The sequence below is a fragment of the Mugil cephalus genome, chromosome 20 (genome assembly GCF_022458985.1).
Source record: "Mugil cephalus isolate CIBA_MC_2020 chromosome 20, CIBA_Mcephalus_1.1, whole genome shotgun sequence".
NCBI classification, from domain to species: Eukaryota; Metazoa; Chordata; class Actinopteri; order Mugiliformes; family Mugilidae; genus Mugil; species Mugil cephalus.
The window spans coordinates 8,091,166-8,118,892 of NC_061789.1; the positions used below are offsets into that span (position 1 = coordinate 8,091,166).

Genomic DNA, 27,727 nt, shown 5'->3' on the forward strand with positions numbered 1-27,727 from the left:
GTATTTATGAATAATGTATTTTATACCCATGTATAAAAATCTGAGAATCTGTGCAAATCAACAAGTCAACTGAAAATCCTATCAAATCACTTTTTAAAAAAAAAAAATCTCTTTCAAGCAAAAATGAAAATGAGAACAGTTGATCTGACTTCGATCTATCTAATATTTCTTGTGAAAACGAACTTGGTATCGATATTTTGATGTGAAGAGCGATTCCAGAAAAGTAGCATGTTAGTAGCATGTTTTCCACTTTAGTATTTCTGGCTGCTTCTCCATCATCATGCAGTTTTCAAACTGATTGTTTTGGATCAGTAAAGACAGAACACATGGAGCACAGGTTGACTGAGGAGGTTTGGAAAGTTTCAATCGCCATTGTTTAAAGTGAAGCAGGAAGCGGAAACAAAAAAAAAACAAAAAAAAAAAGGACACATCCCTGACTAGGAGTTGTTTTAACAGGGCGACTCTACTTCTAATAAATTGATGCTTTCCGCCTCACCGGGGTGGCACAGACCGCAGCTTTCATTGATGTTATAAGCTGCAAATCAAAATATCTGACATGAAAAGGCCCGTGCCACCTGCTAAACAATAGGCGCCACATACCTGGATTTATTAATCTTTCTTCTCTGGCGAATTTGTGTGTGATCATCCACGCTTCGGCACCAGGTGTCTCTGCCACCTGCCAGCCGGTGGAAGAGTGTGAGTGAGCCTGTTGTGATGCTCTCATCATGCCCCCATCAGACAGGTAGGAGGGCTTCTCAGTCTTTCCCATGAACTGAACGTAAGCCACATGAACGCACACACAAACCGAGGTCTAAAGTCCTGCATTAACGCAGCTCGTACCCTTTTTTTTTCATTCTGTCAGCACAACTTCACAACAAAGTCTTTTTGTGTGTGTGTGTGTCTGCCCGATCTATCGGCAGTGGTGTTCCTTTAAAGATAAGAGAGCACTTCTGTGTGTGTGTGTACGTGTGTAGACTTCGAGTGTTCTGGTAAAGCCGTAAAACGAGGTGGTCTTATCACGCTGTTGAATTGCGGGACACGGAGCGCTAAAACCTTCGCTTCAGATTCGGTTCAACAGCCTTTATCTAGAGGCCCGAGTTGGACGCGCACATCACTTATTAGCCCGCGTCGTAACGGAGTTTCCCCTCCGCTCGCCACTCCCTCTTGTGTTGAAATTAATGAGGTAAAGAACACGCTGAACACCATCCTCGTCTCAATAAAGACAAGAATCTCTTGAGAAGAGAAAGAGACGAGGTTCAGCTGAGTCCATTACTCCTCTGATGGTGGTTGGATCAAAGTAAACACTGATAATGGTTGCACCACAGTTAATAATACTGCTGGCCCAAGAATGTTGGCCGGGCCGGCTACTCCCGACCTCACACATATAATTGCACACACATACACACACACACAAAAGTGCACGCACGCACGCACACACAACGCTCATTCCTCAATAGCAGTGACACATTCCAAGCTTTCTTCCTCTCTTCCCACAAACCAAACACTGCTCACTCCTTCTTTCTAATTGTGGACTTCTGATTTATTTGATGTGCAGAGGGAAACTGGCTTCCCTAGCTGCGCTCCCATCGGAAAACGTGCATGATCACACACTCGGCCTCCCTCACAAACACTCGCACAGTGGAGGCAACGACTCCATGCATCTCCCTTTGTAATTACAACACATACAAACTTCAGCTCCCATTAGGACCTGACTAATCTGCCTCCAGGGACCTCCAGGCTCTCAGTAGTTCCTCCGCCACGCCCTCCTTCACTCCCTTCTCTTCCATTTGACAAGACAGAGGCCTTGCCAGACTAACTTCAGCAAGACAGCACTTAGAGAAAAAGCCGTTGCATACTAATGGATCATTCCGCCACAAACAATTGGGATACACATGGATCTGAGCAAGAAGAAGCGAAAACTAGTTCCTTCCATCATCTTTCGAGCCTTTTGTGGGAATAAAAACTGAATATCGATATATTTCTATGTGTAAGGCAATCCTTGGTAATGACAGAGAGAAGATTCTGGTGTCAACAGGTTCCTTCTAATCGACTAAACACGCTATACTCACAGTATCGGAGAGTATCCGGAACGTAATGATCCAGTTTCTGAGCTGATCCAATCCTATGCTGTGGTCCAGGCAGGTGATGGGACAGTAACAAGGTGTTTTAACAAACAGACGAAGTAATGAAGAAGATGGGGGTTGATGGTGAATGACAAGAAGTTAAGAAAGTCGTCTCATGCACCGATAAAAATACGGTACTCCAATCTACGTAAAAATTAATAAATAAATAAATAAAAAAGTACTCAACTTTTTAGTATCATTTTATCCAGTAGATCAAACAAGAATAGTCTTTATAGGTATAACATTAATTTGTGAGTTTAAAGACTGACTTTTGTGAGTAAAGACAACTTGCAAAAGTAAAATGATAAAACTCATTGCACGTAGACTTCAAAAGAGGTCAGTGACCAATCAGCCAATTAGAAAATATCAGTGGCCAATCAGCCAATCAGAAAATAGTATTTGTCGTTGCCAGGTAAAATAGAAGCGGCCTAACCAAAAAATAAGAAAAAAAAAAAAAGAAAAAAAAAACTCCACAAAGGGGAACTGGAAGTGGAAGTCCTGATCTGGTAATGAACCCTGGCAACAGTAAGTTGACTTTATTTACAGAATTAATGTTGTACCAACAAAGACTACTCTTGCTGTCTGACTGGAGAAGGCACACTGCAAATTGCCCTGTTTAGGATAAATAAAGTTGTTTGAATTGAATTGAATTGTTCGATCTACGGGATAAAATGATGCAAAAAAGTTGCCTTACTTTTTTTAAGTACATGCAGCTAAAACCCCTTGCTAACGGTGTTAGCTAACGGCTAACTGACGTTATCACCGTAAGCTAACGTTACGTAGAGGAAAAAAAACATAAACGTTGCAAATGTTTTTTCCCCACTTTTTTTCAATTTATTCTTTTGCAGAGCTGGTTGGTTGGTTGGATTTACCCAGAATTCATTACATCGGGCAGAGTAAATTGTGGAGCAGAATAAATGTTATGGGGGTTTTCAAAAGAAGATTTGTTGAGCCACTTACATAGTTTGTTAATAAAAAAAAAAAATCTAAATTCAATGTTCATGTCAAGATACAAATTTAGTTTTTTATCAGTATTATCACAGGCTTAATTATGTTAAAATTACATATTCTTGAACTGACTTTTTTCACTGATGGTGAAGACAGACTTCTGTTAAATTTTGTTCTTAGGTTTTTTTTTTTTTTACTTCTGCAGTGGTGGTCAGACCTGAGCCATTGCCATAGCTGGTGCTTACCGTAAACTGTGACAGGATAGGTGCTTGTTGGCAAAGTTTTAAACTGTTAAGGTTACTGAAAGGTTACAAACAGGCCTTCAAACACACGTAACGGAAGCAGCTTAGGAGCATTAATGTTCATATGGCGTGTTGTAACCTGTGTTGATGATAAACCATTACCTGTGTGAGGTAAGATGTGTGTGCATGAGCGAAAAGTTTCTGAGGGACCGCCACCCAGGGGTGAAACCAGAGACCAGAACTTAGAGGCACAGGCGACCACGACCACCTCAACCGCCCCTCTCCTGAATCAGCCCTTGGTGCCCTAATCCAGTGTTTACATTCAACGCTGGGCAGTAATGATAGCCATGAGACCATGGACCACACCACGTCCCCATACAACCTCCTTTCTCCGACTGCCCCCACCACCTTCCACCGCTAACCCAAAGCTGTTTTCACAGGAGCCAAATACCTTAAATACATAATTAGCAGGGTCATTTGTGCAAAGGGGGCCCCAGCAAGGGCATGAGCGTGTCCGTGTGAGTTTGTGGGGAGCAGCGGGAGGATAAGGAGTGTAGCAGGGGGAGGATATGAAGACGTGAGAGCGGCGGACAACAAAGACGTGCATTCATGGCTGTGGCCCCAGACAAACTTGGCTGTCGCCATCTTCAAAGGCCACCTCTGCCTTTCCTCAAAAACCCAGAGGCCACAGGTTGGGGCAGAGAGGAGAAACATAACAGGGCAACATGGACGGGAAAGGAAAGGGGAGGATGGGGTGGGGAAGAGAGTAATGAACCAAAAGTGAAAAGATCTGTAATCTGGACAGGAAATGGCCATGGCTAATTCAGAGGAAGCTTTTCTGTCAGTTAGATCAGTTTTCACGAAGAGATTTTAAAAAAAAATCTGTTTTACCAGAAGCATTTGGTGTAAAAAGTTTTTTTTACACCATGTTTTTTCATCCCACAGGACCAGCGAAGCCCGAACTCTGACCTTTCGCATTGTGCTTAGTCAAATCGCTGCTTGCTCTCTCTGCAAAAGCCCAGAATTCCAGCCGCCCATGTATCACACTGAGAGACCTCCTTTGTATTGTTCATACGCACACAGACACAAAGCCCATTCAGCGCTCTTCACACCTTATCTGCTCCCTCGTGCCCCTCAGGCATTGTTTATAAAAGCATGTCCACTTAAGTGCCCTTGTCTGCCCCTTCTTGATGTGGTGCCGATTACCCGCGGCCTGAGTCCACTCAAATCCCTCTTGTCTTCACCCCCCCCTCCCTCTGTCTTAGTCCCATTACACCCTCACTCTTTAAGCGAGCCCAGCTCCTACTCCTCGTTTCCCCACCGTGACATACCGCTCTCTTGTTCTTGCAAAGGTGAACAAACTTCACACGCCATCCGAAATCCTCGCTTCAGCCCTCGCCACGTCTTTGTCAATAAAGCTGTGCATGTCAGATAAAAACAACAATATCAATCAGGCATCTGCCCTTCCTTTTATCTTTACTTTATTGACTTCATCCCCTGTTCCACTGGCTATCCGAGCTGCTGTCTCTCTGATCCCCTCTCTCTTTCATGTCCTGCCTTCCTTTATCTGGCTCCCTCCTGAGGTAATAAGCAGGGTGTATGGCTGGGAAGTGCAAAGGAGACGGACTTTCATGTCCCTTAACCCTGGGATTAGGGTGAGCTGCTTGGGGAAAAGTAATAAAGCCCCCCAGAACCTACCGTGTGCTGCTGGTGGATCCTGGAACGGAGCCCGGCTCCTGCTCAGCCTGCAAGCCTGGAAAAGCTTCACGTTTCCTGTACACGGCACCACCCTCACATCCAGTATCAGTCAGACCTGCTGTGGTAAAACCAGCGCACGTGGACTTTTTTTGAGCTCACATACACTGCATATATTCTGCTTTTTTTTTTTTTTTTTTGTGCAGATTATACAGCTATTAAACTAAATCTTACTAGAAAATCTGTTGACTAATGAGAGAGGATGGGTGGTCCCGCTAATATCCAGTTTCCTTTTCCTATTTCCTTTAATGTTCTGTCCAATATTGGCATTCGCTTCATTTTTACTTTCCATAATCCCTCAGCGCTGCATGAAATCTTGTTCTGCGTGTATGTTTAGCCTAAACTACACCACCAGTCAAAAGTTTGGACACACCTTCTCATTCAATGGTTTTTCTTTATTTTTACTGCTTTCTACTTTGTACATACATACTGAGGACATTAAACACGTAAAGCAAGATGTATAGACTCGTGTGGCAACGAACAAATTGTTGAATAACTGTTAATATGCAGTAGCCACTCATGAGCTTCATGATGTAGTCACCTGAAATGGTTTTCTCTTCACCAGGTGTACATTGGCGTTTGTGAAATTTCTTGCCTTCTTGTCCCCAAGTGCAGTCGCAAAAACCATAGAGAGCTACTGGCTCACATGAGGACCGCCCCAGGAAAGGAAGACCAGGAGTCACCTCTGTTGCTGAGGATACGTTAACAGCGGCTCAGCTTAGAGCCCAGATAAATGACACATCTCTACATCAACTGGTCAGAGGAGACTGGATGAATCAGGCCTTTATCGTGGCTAACAAACCACTACCAGGGGAAAACTATAGGTAGAAGAGATTTGTTTCGGCCAAATCGGCGCTTCAGTCTGACGAGTCCAAATGTGAGATCTTTGGTCTTTTGCGGCGCAGAAAATGTGAACGGATGGTCTCTACATGTATGGTTCCCACCATGAAGCATGGAGGAGGTGGTGTGATGGTGTGATGTTGTGGTTCTTTGCTGGAGACGCTGTTTAGGATATATTCAAAAATGAAGGCACACTGAACCAGCATGGCTACCACAGTATCCTGCAGCGACGTGGCATCCCATTCGGTTTGCATTTAGTTGGACCGTCATCTATTTTTCAACGGTACAATGGCCCAGAACACACCTCCAGGCTGTGTGAGGGCTATTCGACCAAGAAGAGGAGCGATGGACTGGCCTGACCTAAACCCAATCGAGATATAGTTTGGGATGCGATTGAAGGCAAAAGGGCCAAAACAAATGCTGAGCATCTCTGGGAACTTCTTCAAGATTGTTTGAAAACCACTTCAGGCTACTGACTGCTGTGCAAGGTAGTGATCAAAGCAAACTTTGAAGAATCTGAAATATAAAACATGTTTTAAGGGATTTCACAATTCCATATATATGTGTTCATTGATAGTTGTGATGCCTTCATTGAAAATCTACAATGTAAATAGGCGTGAAAACGAAGGAAAACCCATTAAATGAGAAGGTGTGTCCAAACTTTTAACTTGTCGTGTGTCACCCTTGAGACATAAGGCACAAATGTAGCGGACTCAACCATCCAGCGGACAAATCCGTAAGCAGAAATATATTTATTGTTGAAAACATAAATATATAAATTATGATTATTGCTGTCTTATCCACTGGAAAAGAAAAAGAAAAAAAGGAAAACTAATAAAGGCTTGTGATAGATAGCATGATGGCACTATTTTGTATGGCAGTTAAACAGCTCTAAGCGTGGTCCCTGATTTACTGAGAGCACTATCTTACATTGACATAGATGTGAACAGTGTCGAAGCGTCAGCCTTGCGAACGTAGCACCAGTCAGCTTCCAGGTTCATTCACGAGCGAGCCGCGGGTGCGTAGCGTGACGTGCCCACAGCTCGGCAGTAGGCGACACAGCCACGTTTCAGCCAAACATTTCCTGTTTGACTTTCACTTGATTCACTTCACATTGAACAGTGACTCACTCTTGTGCTTTTGTCTAGAAAAACATCCTCTTTTTAACAGAAATGACTTTTTTGTTTTGTTTTCTCTCGACCACGTTGGCCCCGGGGGCACGTTTCTTTCGTGGAAGGTTTGCTCCGTCGTGGCGGCGCAGGTTCAGGCCCGGCGCCGCGCCGCTTTCAGGCGAACCCCGGGGTGCTCGCCGCGAGTGACCGCACGGGGCGGAGCGAATCGGACATTTGTTCTCCTGTCAACGTAGGAGTAGAGCCCGGCGAAACAAGGAGCCCATTCATGCGCTTGTCGATTTGCTTTGCTCACTCGTTCGCTTTGAAGTGGACTTTGCTCTTTGTGGGCACAACATGTGCGCTTGTGAAGCAGACCGGGCGGGGATCTTCCTTATCAACGGCGGAGTGACAGGGGTGAAAAATAGCCTCCTGTATCGAAGGAATTGTGTGTGGGGAAACACACAACCTGTCTAGCCCCTCCCTGTTCAGGCATGATTGTGCACTACAGTTGCGTTTTTGTGTCCTTACGTGATTTGGAATTAACACACTCCTACGTGCTGCATGCGTGTTGGTGTGAACTTTTACAAAAATATGCCAAATATTAGCTAAATGCTACAACTCATTATGAAGTTGACATTTCATCCTTCTAATCTTCCACCGTTCTCTCAGCTTTAACCCACTGGCTAAACACAGGCTTATAGCACTGGAAGTGTTTTTTTTTCCTTGTCTATTCCACCCTCCTGTCCATATTTTTGCATTTTTTTCCCCCCTCCTCTGGATTAAATACAGGCACTCCACCACAACAACAAATAAACATAATTCCTGCTTAGATATAGGTACGCATAATATATTTCATAACAAAAATAAAGCATCTTCCTGCACCGACTCTCACATCTCCTCCTTGCACACATATATCCAAACCATATACAAGACTTGACATCAATCAGATATACTGTAATATAATAAGAAACATGGCTGACAAGAAAAACAACAACTAAGAAACAAAAAAAAAAAAAAAAAAAGAAGACATTGAGATTGTGATACTGATGGTTACAAAGAACCGGACCACTCCGAACGCTTGCATGTGTGAGAATTCATAGAAAAAAAAAACAAAAAAACAACAACAACACATGTTTTGTTCTTTCTCGTGTGTTTGAAGAGACAGAAAGCAAACGTCCACACATATAAATAGTTTGTAAGTAGCGGCGCATCTTCCTTTTTCAGATATAACTGTACATAGCACATGGGCAAAGTGCCCAGACAACCAGGGGTCTCGGAGAAGGTTTACTATTTGCTCAGAGCAAACATCTAATAACTCGAAATGTTTGACGCTCCAAATAGAGTCTTTTGATAAAAAAAAACAAAAACACTTTAAATCAATTTTTTCTCTCCATTGGTTTTCCTTTCTCTTTCTTTCTTCCTGTGTATTCAAGAGTCATTTAAATGGGGCAGGATACTTCCTGAGTCCGTGATCCGATGGTAGCGGTTTCAGTTCTGTGTTCAGCTCAAGCAGTGTCTCTCAAAACGTTCAACACAAATCCCTTTCGTCACCTCCCTTCGGCTCCTCTCCGCCCCGGCCCAACCTTTCCGCAGCGTCTTCTCCTTGCTCGTCGATCAGCGGCACAGTTCAGTTGTCTGGGCAGGCGGCACGCCACAGAGGAAGTCATGATCACGGGTTATTGTTTTTCTTTCTTTTCTTTTCTTTTTTTTTTCCTTTTTTTCTAAAAAAGCACCTTTGGCATCATATTTAAATTTAGTCTTTTGTCTATTTTTCAGTCTCCTGACTTCACAGGACAAAAAAAAAAAAAAAAAAAAATTAAATGAAGGATGCATGGCGGTGGGGAAGGGGACCAAGCAGGTGTCCTGTTGGTAGCATCCTCTGTTTAGGTCCTTCCCGCTGTGACGTCCCGTGTTCCGATTGGTCTCACCTCACATCCACTGTGGGAAAGACAACAAAGCCGGGATTAGCGTCGCAGTTTTATGAGCACGTGCGGATTCAATTTCCTCAATTTGTTCATGCGTGCAACAAAAAAAATCGGACACGACAAACACAAGACCCACAGTGTACATGAAATCAATCATGTGCCTCCAAGTTTCACAGAGCGATCAGACTGGACGCTGTTATGTCCGGTCAGCATGTTGCGAGTGTGCTATTTTGTGTTTGCCCTAAGTACAGGGCAGAGAAAACCCTCTCTCTCGTGATGGCAAAATGATAAGCTGAAGGAGTTAAGCAAAAAAAAACGGTGCCTTGAAAGGAGCGAACGGTATTATACAGCAAAAAATAGTGCACGCAACCACACGCAAGCTGTAACAGAAAGCAGACATGTGCAGTGTGCATGCTCAGCAGGCCACAATCTCAGCATGCAGCATTGGGACACAGAGCATGATACTCCTTAGCCCGTCCTCTTCTCACACTGATTGGCTGTGATGTGATTGGTGGTGGTGGTGATTGGCAGGCCCTGTTTGCACCATGATCGGGCCAGTGCAGCGCCAAATGTGCGAGATGGCTACAGAGCTCAAGTCCTACCTGTTCCCTTCACAGCTCTCCAGTGGACTTTGGGTAATGTGAGTAACTTTATTATGTCACCAATAAGTCCTTGCTGGGCCTTTGCTTTCTACGTTTCCTTTTTTTACCTTTAGCCCTACGGTGGCCTGAAAACACAAAGTCGGGGAGGGTGAATAGGAAGAAGGGTTAGGAGAAGCGAGAAGCAGGGTTTATGGTACAGAAAGAGGCACAACAGCCCGGGGACAGAAGCAGAGAGTGCAAGGATTTATCACACTATAAATACTTCAGATGCCTTATCAGCACACATTACACAGCTTATCTGCTCCCAGGGAGAGAAAGGCTTCAGATCAAGGCACTGGCGGATTTACCTGCCGTCATGCCAAGCAGCCTTTGGACACCCTCCCTTAACACACAACGTAGCATATACTTTGACATACACGCACACACACACACACACACACACACACACACATAATGAGGCCCAAACACACAGGCTTTAAAAGTTTTGCAATAGCAAACCATGTCACCTGTGTGTTTGTCTGTTGGGAGTAATGGCAGAAAAAGTTCAACCAGTGCAAAGCCAAGGAGCCAGACAGAGAAAAAGACTGTCGGACAAACATGAGGGAGACCAGAAAGCAGAAAGCAGGAGATACTGGGATGAGGGAGGGTTTCAGCTACTTAAGCTAAGCTTCAGAGTTACTTTTCTGCAAAGTGGCCGGAACAATATTTGGGACGCCGTACAATAACGCCCGAGCGTCAAATTTACCTGTTTCTGCGTCCGAGTGCTCCGCCGCATGATGCTGCGATGAGCACACACACTCCAGGTGGTCTTCTAACCGCACAAAGACCTCTTTCAGCTTGGGTCTCCTCCTCACGTACTCCACCTTGGCTACCTGAAGGGAGGAAGAAGCGAAAAGGTCAGCCCGGGCGCCACCATTACTCATCCCTCCGCACAAATGAATGCACACACTCATCGCCCCGCGAGCCGGCGCTCAAGAGGCACAGCTCCGTGACTAATGACACATGCCACAAACCGATTCATAAAAAAAAAATAAGTAAATAAATAAAATAAAAAATAAAAACAGTCATCGCTTTGCCTCGCCGTGTTTGAAGTGTGACGGCAGCATTCCTCACGGGCTGATGCACTGGGCTCCACTTGCCGTGAGCTTACTTGATCAGGTGTGTAACTGAATGGAGTGTACGGCCCTGTCTGAGCAAGCTCAAACAGTGGCAGGGGAGAGATGGGGGGGTGGTGGGGGTGGTGGTGGTGGTGGGAGGAGGGGGGGCGGGGTGGAGTGCTGTATGGCCTAACGCCCAGGGAAGGTTTATGCCTGGCAGGAGAAGAGAAGCTGGGAGATCCCCCTGCTTCAAGCCTGGAGCATCCACATTCAGAAAGATACACTCTTTAACTCCTTCCCCTTGTCCCTACATGTTGGTTTTTAATCCACGTTTGTTCATGTGTTAAGGAAAGCGTTGCTATGCATGCATGCAAGAAATACTTGGTCTAATCTTAGCAGTAGAAGCCCAGAAGTTTTTAATTTAATAAACAAAACTAAAAAAAAAAAAGTGCTTTAAGGTAACACCCACTCCGTTTAAGACTTGGATGCTGCTTCCCAACCAACCTCTTGTAATGAAAACAGCCGATCCTCAGTGAGTTATGAATACGCCGTGTTGATTAAAGCTTTGAAGAAAGCTGAATAGAAAAGGTTGCGCCGAGGTTATGAAGATCTTGTTGTGTAACCCGGGGGGAGGTGGCCGCATGCTTTTCCCCTCTCTGATCTGAGCGCCAAGGGCAGGTAACCTCCCCGTCCACCACTGAGGACCCGGGGGCCACGTGGAAACAATATTCCCTTCGCCAATCCTTCTTCACTTCACAGGAGAGGATATTGGCGGACAATCTCCCGGCACTCTGGTGTTATGAACAGCGCGATTTCACAGCCGGCATGAGGCTACCGCACGCACGCACAGGCCCAAAACTGATGAAAAGCCTTTCTTCCTCCATTCCGCCGTGGCGCGCGGCCAGCGCTGACTCTCAGGGGTTGAGTTAGTCGTGCAGACAAATGAACATACCAATGCCCGTCTGATAAAACAAAGCGTGATGTTGACGTTCACACGGACGGACCAGCTTCATGTCAGAGCAGCGGCAATGAAATGGAGGAAGAATGTTAAGGGAATAAGGGAAGGTCCAGCCATCTCACCAGCCACTCCTTTAGAATAGTTTCTTAGCATGGAAGGAAGAGAAACAAGCAAGAAGAAAGGGAGTGAAAAGAGGGTAAGCAAGCAGAGGAGGTATGTGGTGAGCAAACAGAGGACAATGGTGTCTGGGTTAGCGTGGTGTGTTTGCTGTTACCGGGCGCTGACAGAGAGGGAGAACGGGTGAAAGGCCAGAGCAGGGAAGAACTGAGAGGAGGAAGGTGAACCATCACTCTCATTAGGGAACATAAGGATATGTGTGTGTGTGTGTGTGTGTGCAAACAGCGGGTCTATTTAAGAAAGGAAGGGGGAGGGAGAACTGACCATGATCATGACTTGCATGAGATGACATTCATGTGTTACCTATTAACATTTAGTGTCTGGGATACCTACCGGGGACATTTATAACGCTGACAGAATGGAGAGCAATCAATGGTTGACTGTTAACTTCCTAAGGTACTGACGGTATCCCGGAAAAGCCGCCGCTAATATTTAATCAAATTGTCCAACAAGTGGACGGAGAGAGGGTGGAGGATGAAAGACACGGCTGTCTCCGCGGATACCTTCGCGTCACGTTGGCGACGAGAATGTCTGAGCTGAGGGGGCGTCGGTAGTAGCCAAGGAGGAGGTTTGACGAGTCATTTAACACTTCGTGCTGGATCCTAATGAGTAACGCACACACAAACCCACAATCTCCTGGCCAGACAAACAGTTATCGACAGACGGATGAAGCAATGGGCCTCCTTGATGAGAGGCCCAGAGGAAGGCTTGAAAACACTCCCTTTTAGATTATTCTGAGATATTACAACATTACACCGTTGTGAGTCATTTTTAGTATTGCGCTTGTCAGTCTGGAAAATAAACAAAACAAAACCAGTCACACCTTGGTGGTGGTAAACTACCTCAGTAGTCACATCTGACGGAAACGTTGCTGCCAATCTGCGCCCACGGCCTCTTCGATCACTCGCAATCATACACCAGTGGAGTTCACACTGGTGGGTGAAGCGTCTTGCATAAGAACTATGGATAAGGTGGAATCAAACCACCAACCTTGCGTTTATTGGGCGACCGTTCTAACCTCCTCAGCTACTGCCGAAATTTCGCCAAAATCGAGTCATACAAATGCTTGTATCTCTGCCCGATGTATTCCATCTGCATTGATCCAAAACAATCGATTCATAAATTGCGGTGATGCAGAACTAGCCGGAAATACTAAAGCTGCTAGCAAGCAACCAAGTCTGGTGCTAGGTCCATCAATTTGACGCAGTCTAAAGTCTAAACCGCCTTTTACTGCACACATGCACACAGTCACCCTTGCGTGTCAGTAATTTTTTTTGTGTTTGATTGGTCCGACCCGTTTGGTCAACTCTATGGTCAACCCCTTGTTTCTTGCGTTACGCGAAAGTGTTGCTGCTCAGAGAGGATCTTCTTTTGAAGCCGCTTTCCACTTTACTTCCATACTTAATTCCATTATAGACGCTTTCTCCCAAGTTTTTACAAAGATCCCCGACTTCCTATCTGGCACAGAGTCAATGACTTCCCACATAAAACATACATCAGAAAGAGACCCCCATGCTACGACAAGGGGCCCCACACTCTCTTTGTATAAATCAAGCCGCTCTGAACTCCCCAGAAAGCCAGGGCCCTGAGAAAGAGTCCCCTTATTGGCTGTGGGATGATATCCGATCCGGAGGGTTGGGGTGAGGCAGGGGGCTCTGGGAAGTGCACCCCCCCACCCCCCACCCCACCTCTCTTTGGTTTGTCCCCAGTGTCTCCGCGGCCCTCCCTGTGAAGCCAATCGTCCCAGTCGGGTTAATTGGGAATTCCCTGAGCACAAAGCACTGATGAGAGCACGAGGAAGGGGAAAGTTTTACTCCGGCCTTCCAAGGAAAACACAGCGGGGATGTGGATGTGCACCGCGGGCCATGGCGAACTGGAACTGTGACAGAATCGAGCAAAAATAAATAAAAGTGCATGTGTGTGTTTGGAGAAGGGTGGGGCGGCAATTCATCTGTCAGGAGGGGAATTAATTAGGCAAGAGAGGCACAGGGGGGAAAAAAAAAAAAGATGCAACAATGTGGAGGAGAGGAGGAGCGTCCTCCTGTGTCTCCCCCCTCTCTCTAACTACCTACCTGTCTTTTGAAATAAAAGAAGAATGAACGACACACGGAGACAACCTGCTCCTGCCCTCTGCTTCAACCCTGTCACAGCACACTTGGGGCGGTGGGTGGAAGAGGTTATCAGAGGAAGCGAGGAGGGCATTCATCACATCTCTCACAGGCCTGCAAAGGGCACTTCGTGGCACACTCTCCCACACCCACGCTCGTATTAATGCATCTCCAGATGTGAATATCAGACTCCCCCTGACCACACTGTGTGCCGCGTGCGCCCAAATTACCCTTCTCCTACCGAACAATATCGAATATCAAAGCACCTAAAGATGTGTCTCTTCCCCCGTGTCATCACAGAACAACAGAACCGCTTGAAACGGGAAGATATGATTTTAATGAAAGAGAGAAGACGGAGTAAACGCCGAAGATTTGACCTGGGGCTAAAATTAGAGAGCAGCAGCAAGAAAGAAAGAAAGAAAGAAAGAAAGAAAGAAAGAGCAAGGAGGGAGTGAACAGCTATTCCACAAAACAGACAATCAGACTCCAGGACGATGTGGCGGGGAGTTGGGGGGGAGTCAACGGGGAAGAGAGAGAGAGAAAAGGGAGGACAGGAGGGGAGGACCGAAGGAAAATACAGAAACGGAGTAAAATATGATTAAAATACGGGGCTGGTTTTCCCTGCTCGAGCTGAAACATTCCAGCCGGTGCGGCAGTAGCCGAGCCCTCGGCGAGGACTCTGCGACCCGCCGTGCACGCACACACACACACACACAATCACACACGCTTATACACACGCACAAACTCCCTCACCCTTCTTCATCGAGTGAAAGAGCTGAGTGAATCAAAGGGAAAATAATTCACAGCTGCGAGGGACTTCAAACGGGGAGGCCCCTCGTTCCCATCTGCCCCCCCACCGTACTCTTCATATGATCATAAATCATTCTCACTGTATCACCGTCACACTGTCTTCTATTTACGAAACACCCCGTAAGTCAGGGTCCCACACAACCGCACGGCTACAGCTACTGCATCCCCCTCTACGCCCCCTCCCCCCGCCCCACCCACGCCCGGATGTGACCCGCTGCAGCCCGAGGTAAATGCGCGTACGTGCGTGTGTCTGCTTGCGCGCCGGGGTCGTGGGCCGGGGCCGGGGCCAGGGCCAGCGCGGGGAGATGTGTGGACCCCCACACTCAGCACTGTGGTCACATCCGCCTGGCCTCTGTCAGGCTCCGCTTTGATCCGGTAGCCATCAACACTTCATTACTCTGCGGCACGTCTTCCTCTCGCTGCCGCTTCACACAAATGGCCTTGTCCTCGCTCCGCGGTCGGGGAGTTTACGTAGCGTAGCCTGGAGTACTCTCTCTCTCTCTTAATCTCTCTCACCCGCACACATGTTCTTCTTGGGTTTACACAGATGTGCGGTGGCGACCCTCTCCGACCTCCGCGAGATGCTCGTGCACGTACTTCAAGGGCAGTTAAAAGTTTCCAGCTACTAAGCCAGACTAAATGGGATAAACTGAACTGTAACCGTAATTACACCGTACTGGTTAAAGCTCCTGAAGATAATGAAATCAGTTAGCTTTGCTTCCTTTATAATCCTCTAATCGAGGCATGTTTGGTTTACTTTGCGGGACCCTATTTAAACTTCTAACTTCTTTGAGAAAATGCATTAAATATGTGCTTTATTCGTCGTCGTTGTGTGTCTGAATACGCGCCGCGGAAGCCTTAAGAGTTAATGAGTGAGAGGATGAGTGTTTACTCTGCCCCATAGGAAGAACACACACACACACACACACACACACACACACACACAGCTATTTAGACACACAAAGACCACTGTGCAAAAGACGGGTGCTCACTACATAACTATATTTCTATCCCACACACATCCTCTGTACTGTCCCCCCCACGCCCCCCCGGCCCTGTCTGTTCAAAATCACCTGTTGCTTTATGAGCGAGTTTGTCTAGCGAGCCCCGGAGCCAAAAGCACTGACAAAACCATTATAAATACTGGACACAGCTGCAGCCATCGGCGCTCAGAGACAAAAAATATGTGGATGAAGTACTGTGGGAAATCGACGAGAGATTAGCAGAGGGAGGTGAAAAAAGGGCGCGCGGGAGTCAATATATTAACCGTGATGATTATAACAACCCTAAGAACACTGACGGCGTCAAAATTATGCCAGCGGCGTCTCTGCCGGGCTCCTGCGATAAATAATAATAATAATAATGAAAACACCACAGGAGAAACGAGTGAAACTTGGAAAATTCACTTCCAAGTGGAAAAGGAACGGGGGAGCCAAGACGCTGGAATAAGGAGAGTGAATGCGGTGTCACTGAAAGTGCAAAAAGAGGTGGGGATGAAGGAGGAGTTCGTGGAATGCAGGGATGATCGAGTCTGAATGCATAAAGACATTTGCTCATTAAGGATTCTGTTTGCCTTTCTCCTCCCTGCCTCTGCCCCCGACCGTCTTTCGCTTTCCCCGTCAGCCCTCTCTGCCGCTCTCGCTCGGGCCGCTCTTATAAAGCAGAACATCTCTGAATGTCTGGCATGTTGCTTATCGTTGCACCTCTCTCATCTGCTGCAGACTACGCAGATGGGAAATTTTCAGAGACGGACTTATCACAGCGATAGGAGTGCAACGGATGAAAAAAAAATGCATAAGACCGAGGGGAGGCTGCTTTTCCTTCCTCAGGCTAGTCATATTTAAAAAAAAAAAAATAATAATTTATTACCCCAGCTCTGAACAGGACAGGCTTGTACAGTACAGGGCCTGCACAGACCCGTTCCCTTTTTCTGGGTCCACGGCAAAAAAGCAAAAAGGGAAGACGGGAGAGAAAGAGAAGAGGAGGAGGAGGAGGAGGAGGAGGAGGAGGGGGGAGGAATAAATAAATAAAGGTGCATTTGGACAAATGTGCAGTGGCAGGACGCGGAAAGAAACACAGAAAAAGTTTTATTTCCCATCCTTGGCTCGCAGAAGAAAAACAACCCAGGCCCGGGGCAGACGGACAACATTTTTAGCCCTCTAATAAACGAAGGGAGACACACACAAACTGAACCCCTGTTCAGACAAACTGCTGAGGGGACAGACAGAAAAAGAAAAAAAAAAAAAAACTTGGCATGAGACAATGTTTCTCACACACAATGTGGTGAATGTTTCCTGACCGAGGAGAACCCTGACGGATGACCTTTCCAAGGGATGCGACGGCGCCCCCCCCCTTCGCCAGGAGCGGCTCGAGCCACACGGAAAAAACGAGCCTTCCCTCCGCGCCTGAAGGCCCCTCTCAAGTCTGTGTGTTCACTTTGTCCCCGATGTCAAGAGGGGGACACGGACAAAGTTGCGCGGCATTCCAGGGATGGCTGAATCGGGCTTTATGGGGTGTTGTGCGCCGTCGTCAGTGTCTGTCCGTCCTCTTCGCCGCGATCACAGACAGAGCTCCCATTGAGGACCGACAGACTCCGACTGTCTGGAGGACGGAGAGACGGATGAGCTTGCATGCAGACGGACAGACGGACGGTCGGACGGAGCTCGACCGCGCTATGAGTCAGCGTTTCTGACCATAAATCCTGCACCTTGGTTGAAATGCCTCCTCCCACGCAACTGTCATCTTGTCGGGGAAGCTCTAAAGTCTACTCTGTGACTAAAAGAGAAGGTCAGAGAGAATGTCCATCCCGGTATCTCCATGACGTGTGCAAAATTTGCCAAGGGGAAGGAGGCAGCAGAAAATAGGACTGGCATCTGGTTTATTACTCTGCCGGTTTATCGAGGCAGCGTTTTTTAAAGCCCGGGAGAATCCACAGGGGAGACAAAGCAATGTCCCAGTACCCACGGCCTGGCAAGATCTCAATTACACAGAAGAGACGAGGCATTGCAGACTCAATGAGAAACACAAACACAGCCAGAGTGTTCCAGGCTATCCTGTTTATCCCCTGGTTGTACTCTTACAGAACAGACCACATAACTCTCATACCTCCAAACAGAGCCATGCGCGGGCTAACAGGCTGTAGTGTAAATACATCAGAAATACATCTCGGGCTCCAGCCACCGTGTCTCCTGTGATCCTGAGCAGAAGGACGTGTTTTCGAGCGAGCGATGCCAAAGAGCGTCCGCGAGCAGCAGCGCAACCCCCCTTCGACTTCTCTCCCACTCTCTTTGTCACCTCGTCCCCCCGCTCGACTCGCCGCTTCCAAGAGAAGACAAAGGGCCAAACAAATGGAGAGCGAAGGAGAGGCCCCGCGGTAGCCGCTGACACCTAGACATTCTCAAGATGCAGGAGACTGTTTCTCCCTCCCACTCCTTCTGTCTGTCTTATATCTGGCAGAGGCATCCCCCTCGAGTTCAGTCCTTCAACAGATGTCCCGGCTGAAAGTGCCAACAGCCTTCTCTCCCTGTCCTCGCTCTCCTTACTCTTCCTCCCTCCTGCTGTCCTGGCGAAGCCAACCTGGCCCCCGGCCAAACATGGGATAAAGTGATGGGAAGAGAGGGTGGTGATCGGCTGAAATGGAAGGAGAGAGGGGGCGACGGGGGCCAACGGAGGTTAGGTGGCCAGTATTTGGGTACGGGCCAGGGAGGCTCGGAGGAGAGGGAACATACTGAGAGTCTAAAGAGGGAGTTAGTTATGGAATACATACGAGAGAAGACATATGCTCCTGTTTGTTTCACTTACCTGGTGAAAAGAGAATTTGCTCGTGGATGTGTTTGCATTGGAGTGTGTTTATCCAAACGATACATGTAATGGTGTGGAGTGGCTGGCTAAGAGGCGTGTCGGACAGCGTTGCTGGTGCACGTCGTACCTTAACAGTGCGGTGGTGCTTGCGGGACGGGTGGCAGCGCATGTTGCTGGTGTTGCAGCAGCCCGTGCAGCGCTTCACCTCCACACAGGGCGGCCATATCAGGAAGTTGGCAGACGTGGGATCCACCTGACTCCTGGGGATCTCGTAGATCACCGTCCGTGTCTTGCACACTGCCGGGACTGCCTCCTCTACTGGAAGAGAGAAGGCGGAGACGGACATGTCAGCGGTCTTAATCAGCATTCTGGTGCTGGGTTTTCGCACACAGCTGCTTGACGCGTTCCTTTTTCGCTGCTCTCTGCTCGATGACTCACTTGCTGCGGGAGCTCGCTCGCCTCGCCTCGGATCACACCCAACCACTTTTAAAGGTGTTAGGGAGACGGGCTATCCAAAAAAGCTGATCTCATATCAGCTAAGGAGCTTAGGAGTGGGTGAGAAATACAAAAAAAAAAGAGTGCTCCGTTGTTCATAGCCCTCGCTGGGGTTAATGCGCCGTGACTGGGCCGGACAACCTTTACGTCTGCCAGTGGGAAATCTAATAACGGCCTTTGACCTGCTGGAGGACTGCAGTTAGCGTTAATGTCAGATTTAATGCTCTTACCGGCACTCAAACCTACAGATCTGACAGTAAGATATGATGAAGTCATAACGGGGATATGTCCGTCATGCACAGAACGTGGACGGCTGCCAAAATGCTACACAGTAATGGTAATGGCACCACTGAACATGGAATTCCACCAGCAAATTTCCTCCTTTGTTGCTTTCAGTGCTCCCTGGGACACATGTAAAGAACAGTCTTAAAACGCACACCGCACACTCTCAAGGCATTCTCCACGCCTTGATCAGATATCGTACCGCGTGGCGTTTTATGAAGAAATCTGACTGAGAGCCCAGGCGAGCTGCAACTTGAACCCTGAATGCCTGGAATTTCCACGCTCAAGGATATATTTCTCTTCCGAGGAGCGTGTCTTAGATCTGCAAGGCCAATTAAAAGGCATCATGTCAGACGTCCTCGTCAACCCTCACACACACCAGCGGCCTCGTTTCTCATGATTGCCATAAATACCGGTTAGCTGTCTTCATTAGGGTTCCTTTTATCCACAAAAAAAGCAATATAAAAGCCACTAACCATTAGCTTTGTCTGAAATTAGTGTTAAGTGTTTGGTTTCATCTCCTGGGAACTGATGTATGGTGACATTTAAGATACAGGTTATTTTTAGGGCATTCTGGCACCGTAGCATTGTGCGCCAGGCTGTGATTTATATAGCGTCTAATCTAATCGCGCTACAATTTCTGAGCAACACACCGGAGGCGTATTGTCTTACCAATGCTCCTCTTGCGCCGGCTGTGCAGCTGGGAACTCTTCAGGTCATTGTAGTAACCCGGATGACGAGAGCTGTTCTTGTGGTGGCTGTGGTGCTTGTGGTACTTGTGCTCCTCAATGACATCGTTTCCCGCACCTCGTCAAAACAGAAGGTCGGCACGTCAATAATGTCACACAGGGAAGAAAGAGAAGAAAGAAGAAAACGGCAAAACAACGGCAAACAAGTCTCATTCACCCAGTAAGCCGCCTATGAGTCTCTAACCGCAGCTGCAGTGTTTTTAACAATGTTGACCGGCATGGATGGATGGCTCGGTCGGCCTCACCACTGCGGCTGCATGTGATGTGCCGCTGGTGTTTTATATAACCTCTCCACAATGAACCATGCGTCGGTTAGTCACGCGACCATAATGAGACGGTGACTTCCGACCGGTTTCCTGTGTTGATCCGTTTGATTGTTTGATTCCCTGAAGGGCTCAGAGTTCCCTTCAACGTGCTGGCTGGCTGGCTGGCTGGCTGGCTGGCTGGCTGGCTGGCTGGCTGGCTGGCTGGCTGGCAGGCACTCGCGCGGGTAGGGCAACTGCTGATGATGTCACAAATCGAGGTAAACAGTCCAGAGTACACAGGGTGCAGGCGGGAGGCACTGGCTCACACCGACCTCTGTGTAATTGCGAGCTTTGTGTGTCAGCCTCGCTCATTCGGCTGAACTTTCCCAGCGGGAGTAAAGTAACTAGACGCAGGTGACTCAGCATGCTCCTTTTAAAAAACAGCCAGCTTTCACAGACACATGGGGGTGTGTGTGTGTGTGTTGGGGGGGGGGACTAAAGTGGTCATTTGACAGGTGGTGCTCAGCTGCCATTATTCTTGCACCTAATTAGCGGTTTCGTGGCTCTCATTTACCTGAAAATGTTTGCTTTTTCTATCACTCAGTGGCTTGGAAAAGTACACGTTTTGTAACGCTGCTGCACTGCTAGCTCCTTAAAGTGCCCTAAACTCCAGACCGATATAGCCAGTTCAGCTTTTTCAAACGCCATGGTCATCTGATAAAGCTTGCTTGTTTTGGTCCCCACCCAGAATATAAGGTGGATTACAGAAAAGTGCCAGAGCAGCAATAAAATGATAAAGCTTGTCCACAGGATACTGCCCTTTCAGAGCAGAGTCTGAGAGTGTTTGCTAAGTGGGTGGGTCTACCTGTCTGTAGGTACGGCATATCCACTCCACCTGGATAACACAATCCTACGCCTGTACACTTAACATAAACACATATTCACAATTACACAAACCCCTCTTGTTATCCTCAATAACAGGCTAAAGCCCAATGTACACCATCACAACAGAGCTTAGCCATAGGCAAACACATTCCACTCGTCCTTCTTCTTTGTGCCCTGACCAGAGTCATTTGAAGGGATTTCCTCTACCTATACACGGCCCACCTCTGGGACAGGTTGTTTATTTGCTTTCTGATGCCTTCTTTTACCGGGTCTGTCAGGTTTCAGCCCCTATGTAGGGCCCTTCAGTGAGAGTTACAGGAATTTCCTTCCAGCTTGTCATGCAGTCAGTCAGACAGCCGGTGACCCAGAACCCAAAGGTTCACAGAAGGGAAGTGTTGACTGCAGCTGAGGCCGGGAGTTAAGCAAAGGGCTGAGCTATCAGTCTGTCAGGAGAGTATAGCTCCACTTTGATATGCACACACTGTACGAAGGCAGCACGCCGTCTACGGACACGCACACGCGCTCACTCGTTTTCCTACCAAACAACCTTTAGGTCACGCTGTGTTTTCTCTTACTTTCCCCAAGCTGTCCCTGTCCCTGCTTAATAGTGCTCCACTGGTGGCAAAAGTCCCTTACAGGCTACAGCACAATAAAAGAAACTTTCTCCTTTTTATTTGTTTCTTTACTTTAGAATAATGAGTTGGGCAGGAAGGTGCGAGGCCAGTGTAAGATAAGGAGTTGGAGAGAAATGTGGGGGAGAAAAAAAATAGGAGTGAGGGGTTCGCTCCTCCGCTGGTTCCAGGTGACTAAGAGGTAAAAACACGCCCGGAGCGTCGTCAAACTGAGACAAGAGAAAAGAGGACAGGAGACAGTCTCGCGCCGTGAATCAGGCTTTCATGACTGGCAAATTACTCCCTCCATTAGCTGTGGGCCTCGACTCCCTCCCTTTACTCCTCCTCCTCTCTTTCTTTCTCCCTCGACTTGTGCAAATAGCCAACATGTTGTTGACCCGTTGGAAGTGACTCCTTCTCTCTGTCACTCTTCCTTGTTTTGTCTTGGTCAACAGTCGCGCGCTTGACAACGCGTTAAATTAGGTCAGATGGACAACGAGTCCGTCCTTCGCGTGTGAGCGCAGGTAATAAGCAAAATCACTTGGATTTCAAGCCACTGGACGTTCAGAAGTAGCCCTGCCAAGTAGCCGAAAGCACTTCGGCTTGCACAACAACTTGTGGCCTTACTAAGTGAAGTGGGAATTCAACCTTCAGATTCCTCTTGCTCCCTCCTCCACCTCTGCCCCATGCCAAGAGTCAGGTTCCCTGTTCTGTCAAAGTCCTTCACTGAGGCTGCTTTCATAAAGAGATAAGAACAGGCAGGCAGGCGGCCACCTCGGCAGAGACACGGGGGTAGAGGAGAGGAATCGAGAGCAGAGGGAGCACCTCGGGGGCCAGACAGCCATCTGCAGACTTCAACGGGGGTCATCTCGCATGTCAATCAGAGCCGGAGACACCACGCCATCCTTGCGAAAACAAATGCGGTGCCTAGCGCCGAGCGAAGCAGCTCTAAATGAAACACCCGGGGCCCTCTCAATGACCCAGTAACATCAATCCTCATCGGTGGAATTATAAAGCTGTCCTCAGATACTGACAACCAAGCTGCCTTGCTCAATATAACGATAGAACACAATAACCTATTCCACCTACAGTTCTATAACTAGTAACATCGGCAACAAAAACTCTGAAAATACCCCTGTGGCTGGCGTCAAAGATCATCTAATAGGCTAGCCCTGCCGTCCCTCCAACAGATTTATGCCCTCGTAATAATAATCAGCCTACTACTGTTACGCTGCAAAACTTGACTCTGTTTGAAGAAAGACGTGTTAATTCAATTATAAACACCTCTTCTCATGCTAGAGGCACCTCAGGGATCTATTCTGGGCCCGGTGTTGTGATCACTGTCGGTTTGTGAATCAGTGAATTAATTATACGGTCGCTATTGACAAGTCTTTCACAATCCAGAAGGATACTTGAGCGAAAGAAGTAGTAGCTATCCAATGAGCTACAACCAGCGAGGCACCTTACATCATTTGAGATTATTAGGGCGTATTTAATAATTACCTATTTCCATCAACAAATCTCTACGGGAGAGCCCTGAATTTGATATACAGCCAGAGCCTGTGTAAATAGAGTCTCATGTGAAGGCAAACAGCTTCTTCCAGTGGGCTGCTGTAACTTAACCTGAGACAGTCTGAGATAGCCCCCCCCCCCCCTCACCCCCACACACACCTCCTAAACACAGAAGAAGGAGCACCTGAAGCTGAAGAAGAAACCGGCCTGACCTGCAAGTTGCTGTCTCCATTTACACGGCGACAAATGCGGCGTAAAGCCACGTCCTCGCGGTAACTGTTGCAGCTTAAAGAATATGCACAAATGAATCTGTTTCGTTGAAAGCGAACCCCTGCCGAACGTGTTCCGCGAATGCACCTGTCATGTTACAGCTTTATCATGCACGCCAGGGCTGAACTTGGTAGCACCTCCCGCGCACAGATCCCTCGGCTATTTTGTATATACTGTGAGTCTTCGGAGACACAACTTAGCATAATGTGCAACTGGCATACCTGCTTGTTTGCTTAAATCACTAAATCCACAGGAATGGCCAGCCCCATCCATCTCATTTAATTAAATGTGACTCAAACATTAGTTGCTCTGTCAGCCGTCAGCCACAAATGGATCCATGACTTACAGTAGCCTATTATTAGCGGCTTCTGTGAATATTTGCACAAAATCCACCTTGGGCCTAAAGCCTTGGCCGGATCCTTGAACAGATTTATGTAATGTTAATTAGATTTTTGATGGCGCGGTGCGTCAAAGAGGAGAGGATATATTCTGGTAACTACCAAGAAACCTGAATGTTTCCAGGATAGAGCAGCGAATATTTACATGATGTAATCCTGGTGCGGCAGCCACCCCGGTCTTCGTGTTTTTACATAAACAATAGCAGACTGGAGGGGAGGGGGAGGGGGGAGAAAAAAGTATCAAGAGGCAGAATTTACCTACGGAGTCAATCTCCAGTAGCCGCTGGAGGTCGCTGATGCTGTGGATTTCACTGTGGGACAGGCGGTCTATCAGCTCCTGTGGAAACTCCACTTCCTTTAGGTTGTGGAGGAGGAGGGGGGTAAAGAAATCAAACAAGATGTTAGGGATGTGTGGGGTGAGTGGGAAATGCTTGTGTAATTGTTAGCGCGGCTGAATAAACGTCGGGAGTTGGAGCAAACGCCTCATGGAACAGCGATAAGACAACTTTGCAGCCATGTGCCAACGAGCGAGCAGAGCTGCCACATAAGTTCGTTAATGGAGAAAAGGTTGCGTGGAATCCCCTCAAGCACTAATACCATTCAAGTAGCTTTGCTGTACAGTGGAATGAATTTGCGCGCCTGGAGAATAATAACTCGGATATCAGACTTTATTAAATTTCATATTTTGGTTAATTTGGCGCACGATAAAATCTAGAATAGAATCTATTTTGGTGTACAAAAAAATACAAATAATATTTTGAAAAAGATCAGATTGATAGATAAATAGATTTAGAATCGTCTGCTCCCGTGTGAACAGCTCCTCGCCTCGCTTCACTTTGCACTTGTTGCGGTCCTGCAGGCACCTCAAGTTGAGCAAGCCGTGCAGCCTCACATCAACCGTGGCTATTTATACCCTCCCGGAGCGGTTCCCATGAACGCGCTTGCCCCAACCAAAACGTTTGCCCAGTTGGCTCGGTCTATTCCGCTTTGGCACAAAAGCCAAAAATAACTGCGCCAGAATAACTGCGCGTCTTGGTGCAGACGCGGCGCTTGTTCTCAGAAGCGCGCAGTCCCCGTCCCCTCATGGTAAGTGAGGGTGATGTGCTGTGTGATCTCGAAATGAATTCATAACCACACTCCTCGCAAAATACCCTCTTAGTAAACTACTTTTACTAGATCATCTAATTTATCGGTTTTCGGTTGAATAAAACGAAGCGCTTTAATTATAGCGTCTGTGTGCTCACATTAGGATATCTCACCCTTATTACAGGTTGTAAATAAAACTTTGAATTATTACTTTGTAGTTTTTTCCCCTCTGGGCATCACGTTGCTGTGTTGTGCGTGCAGCGCTTGGAGAAATGCGCGCTCCGTGGGACCTTTGCACCCTCACAGGAATGAAAAACCCCACACCACTATGCGTGACATATGGCCAAAGACACATATCCGACACGTACCTCTTTGCCCGTGCGGTGTCCCGAGAACTTCACCTCAGCGGTGGCCAGCAGCAGGTACGTCGTCCACAGCAGGAAGTAGCGAGGTGCGGATCTCATTTCCCTTTAATTTAGAATTGACCCCAAACGCGAAAAAGGTGCTATTCTGTAGGAGCCTCACAGTCGCTCCTGGCCCCAGAGGATCCACAACCATCCCCTCGGGGAGAGACACACCGTAATGTCAGCGCAGCTCAGCGGGCTCGGTCAGACGCCGTGGTGCACTTGCTTGGAAGTGTGAAAGCTCGAGAAGGCTGGTTCTTGCTGTTCACATTGGACTGCGTCCTCTTGAATAAACCCTGTGCTTCAACTCGACATAGTTCCTCAAGCGCAACTGAGACAATCCCAAGAGACGAATCTGACGCGCATTGCACTTGTCCTTAACCTTCTAAAAAAGCATAATATATATATTTATACATACATATATGTATACAGAATTAAATATCCTGTTTAAGGCTATGTCAGAAAAGAAACGCTGCACTTTTTCTTTGGGAAAAAAAAATGTTAGACAAAACTAACACGCACGACTAATTCTCTATGTTAGTATTTAATAGTGCTAAATGAATATAATCCAAACAAGCAGATCCCCTCAGAAAATCACAAGGGAGAAAGTTGTCCGGGGTTGTGCTATCCAGAGCTTGTGCTGCAGCAGTCTGCACAGGTCCTTGACTGTGTGGAACTTTAGAGTGAATGGTGTCAGAGCGCCTCTGAGCCGCTGGATATAGAGAGCCAGCAGCTCCGTGCCCGTTGCGCCTCCCCTCGCGTTTTGGCGATTGTGCATCTATTCAGCGAGGGGAGCTGGTTGGCTGGTTGGATGACTTAACACTCAAGAGCACGTTCCCCCCCTCGCTCCACCGCCCTCCCCTCCCCCCCTCAACAACGCCTGCGTGCATGCTCCTTAACTGAGCGTCCAATCAGAGATTCGAGCCGTAATCGATATTGATAACCGGTGCTGAGACAGGATGCACAACTGGCAAATAACCGAGATAAAAAGGATGAGGATGCAGATGAGGCTGAGATACTGGCCCCGGCTCATTCCTTCTTATCAACCGGGACACTAACATAATAAAGAGTTAGAGGGGAGGTATAAATTGAATTTACATGAAAGCCCTCAGGATGTGCTGTTATGTCCAGGACATGATTATATTTGCACGAGCTAGAAAAAGAAATTCTAAAGCAAGACGTTCATCAGTGGTGAAGCTGGTGACTCACCATGTCTCATGTCTGTGAGTCTGTAGACAGATGTCTTGACACGAAGTAATACGACTTTATCAAAAGTGAGCTTAATAGTGAGAACCATGACAAATGATGCCATTTAACACCCAACAAGTGTGTGGGCATGATTTGTAGGACACGGGAAGTAACCACTTAGCAGCAGGTACACGGCAGGCTGGTCCTGACTTGTTGCGAGGCTGGCTGGAGGTTACTGGTGCCGCGCTGCGCTGGGAGGTCTGGGAGAAAGGCCCAAGGGCCTGATAAAGACGGCATACCTGCAGGTAGCGGAGACGCAGACAAACAGCGCGAACACACATTATCAGCCAGAGGTGACAATCAGCAGGGAGACACAGGTCAGGCCAACCAGGTGGTCCGCCCTCCACCTTGTCCATTTGACTGGATCGCGTAGCACGAGGCCAGCCTGAGGCCATCGCGGCTGGGAACGCCGCTCAGAGAAAGCGCTCCAGCAGATGGGGGGATAATTAATGTTTTATCAGGCCTGTGGGCCTCATTTTAGGATGATACCAGTGCTGGAAAGGGAGCCAATTATTTCCATGATAGATTTCCCCTATGCTGAAGTAATTTACTGCTTCTATTGAAGCCTGTTTGTGAAAATTTACTGCCCTGCACTAATCGTCCATTCCCACTCGGACGGCCGAAATGAGCAGCCGCGTGCTCTGAGGAAATATGACTCAGACCGACTGGTGACGGGCAGGTTCATCATGACCCCCATGGCATGCCTCATGCCGTTGTCACGGTAACGTCATGGTCAGGTAAGCCCCCGCGCACGCCGGTCGGACACTCTCACTCGAACGCATGACTCAGGCTTCTCCGAGGTGAACGAAATAACGGCACAAAACAAGCCTTGAACTTGGGAAGATGTAAGATGGAGTGGGTGGTGCAGGTGGTGTGTGACGAGAGGCAGGACGAGGGTGGGAGCAAAGCAGAAAGAAGCCGAAGGCAGGAACGAAGGATAAGTTGGCTTACATTCTGGGATAGAAGATAAAATAAAATAAAATAAAAAAAAAGGAAAAGACGCGAAATGTCCCATTTCTGTCCCTGGTTTTGTTTTCTACGTAA

The 27,727-nt window shown here is 47.6% G+C and overlaps 1 protein-coding gene across 2 annotated transcripts; it reads right to left on the minus strand.

Moving 5' to 3' along the window:
* Positions 1 to 6,645: 6,645 nt before the first annotated feature.
* pdgfab (platelet-derived growth factor alpha polypeptide b) lies at positions 6,646 to 26,136 on the minus strand. 2 transcript variants are annotated; one of them, XR_007111042.1, is made up of 7 exons: positions 25,400 to 26,136; positions 24,204 to 24,300; positions 19,948 to 20,082; positions 18,626 to 18,816; positions 10,293 to 10,419; positions 9,548 to 9,672; positions 6,646 to 8,958 (listed from the first exon to the last, which is right to left on the minus strand). XR_007111042.1 is itself a non-coding variant. In XM_047572466.1 (6 exons), the coding sequence occupies exons 1-6, from the start codon at positions 25,493 to 25,495 to the stop codon at positions 8,945 to 8,947; spliced, it is 660 nt and encodes a 219-aa protein (XP_047428422.1). In that variant the 5' UTR covers positions 25,496 to 26,135; the 3' UTR covers positions 6,646 to 8,944. The 2 variants fall into 2 exon arrangements, 1 of the variants encoding a protein (XP_047428422.1); XM_047572466.1 differs by lacking the exon at positions 9,548 to 9,672 and having other exon boundaries at positions 25,400 to 26,135.
* Positions 26,137 to 27,727: the final 1,591 nt, after the last annotated feature.

Coding starts and splice junctions, on each gene's coding strand:
- pdgfab (XM_047572466.1), bottom strand. CDS start 25,495: ATGAGATCCGCACCTCGCTACTTCCTGCTGTGGACGACGTACCTGCTG. Junction 24,301..25,399: donor GACACCGCACGGGCAAAGAG/GTACGTGTCGGA, acceptor CACAACCTAAAG/GAAGTGGAGTTTCCACAGGA. Junction 10,420..18,625: donor AGCACCACCGCACTGTTAAG/GTACGACGTGCA, acceptor TCCTCCCTTCAG/GTAGCCAAGGTGGAGTACGT.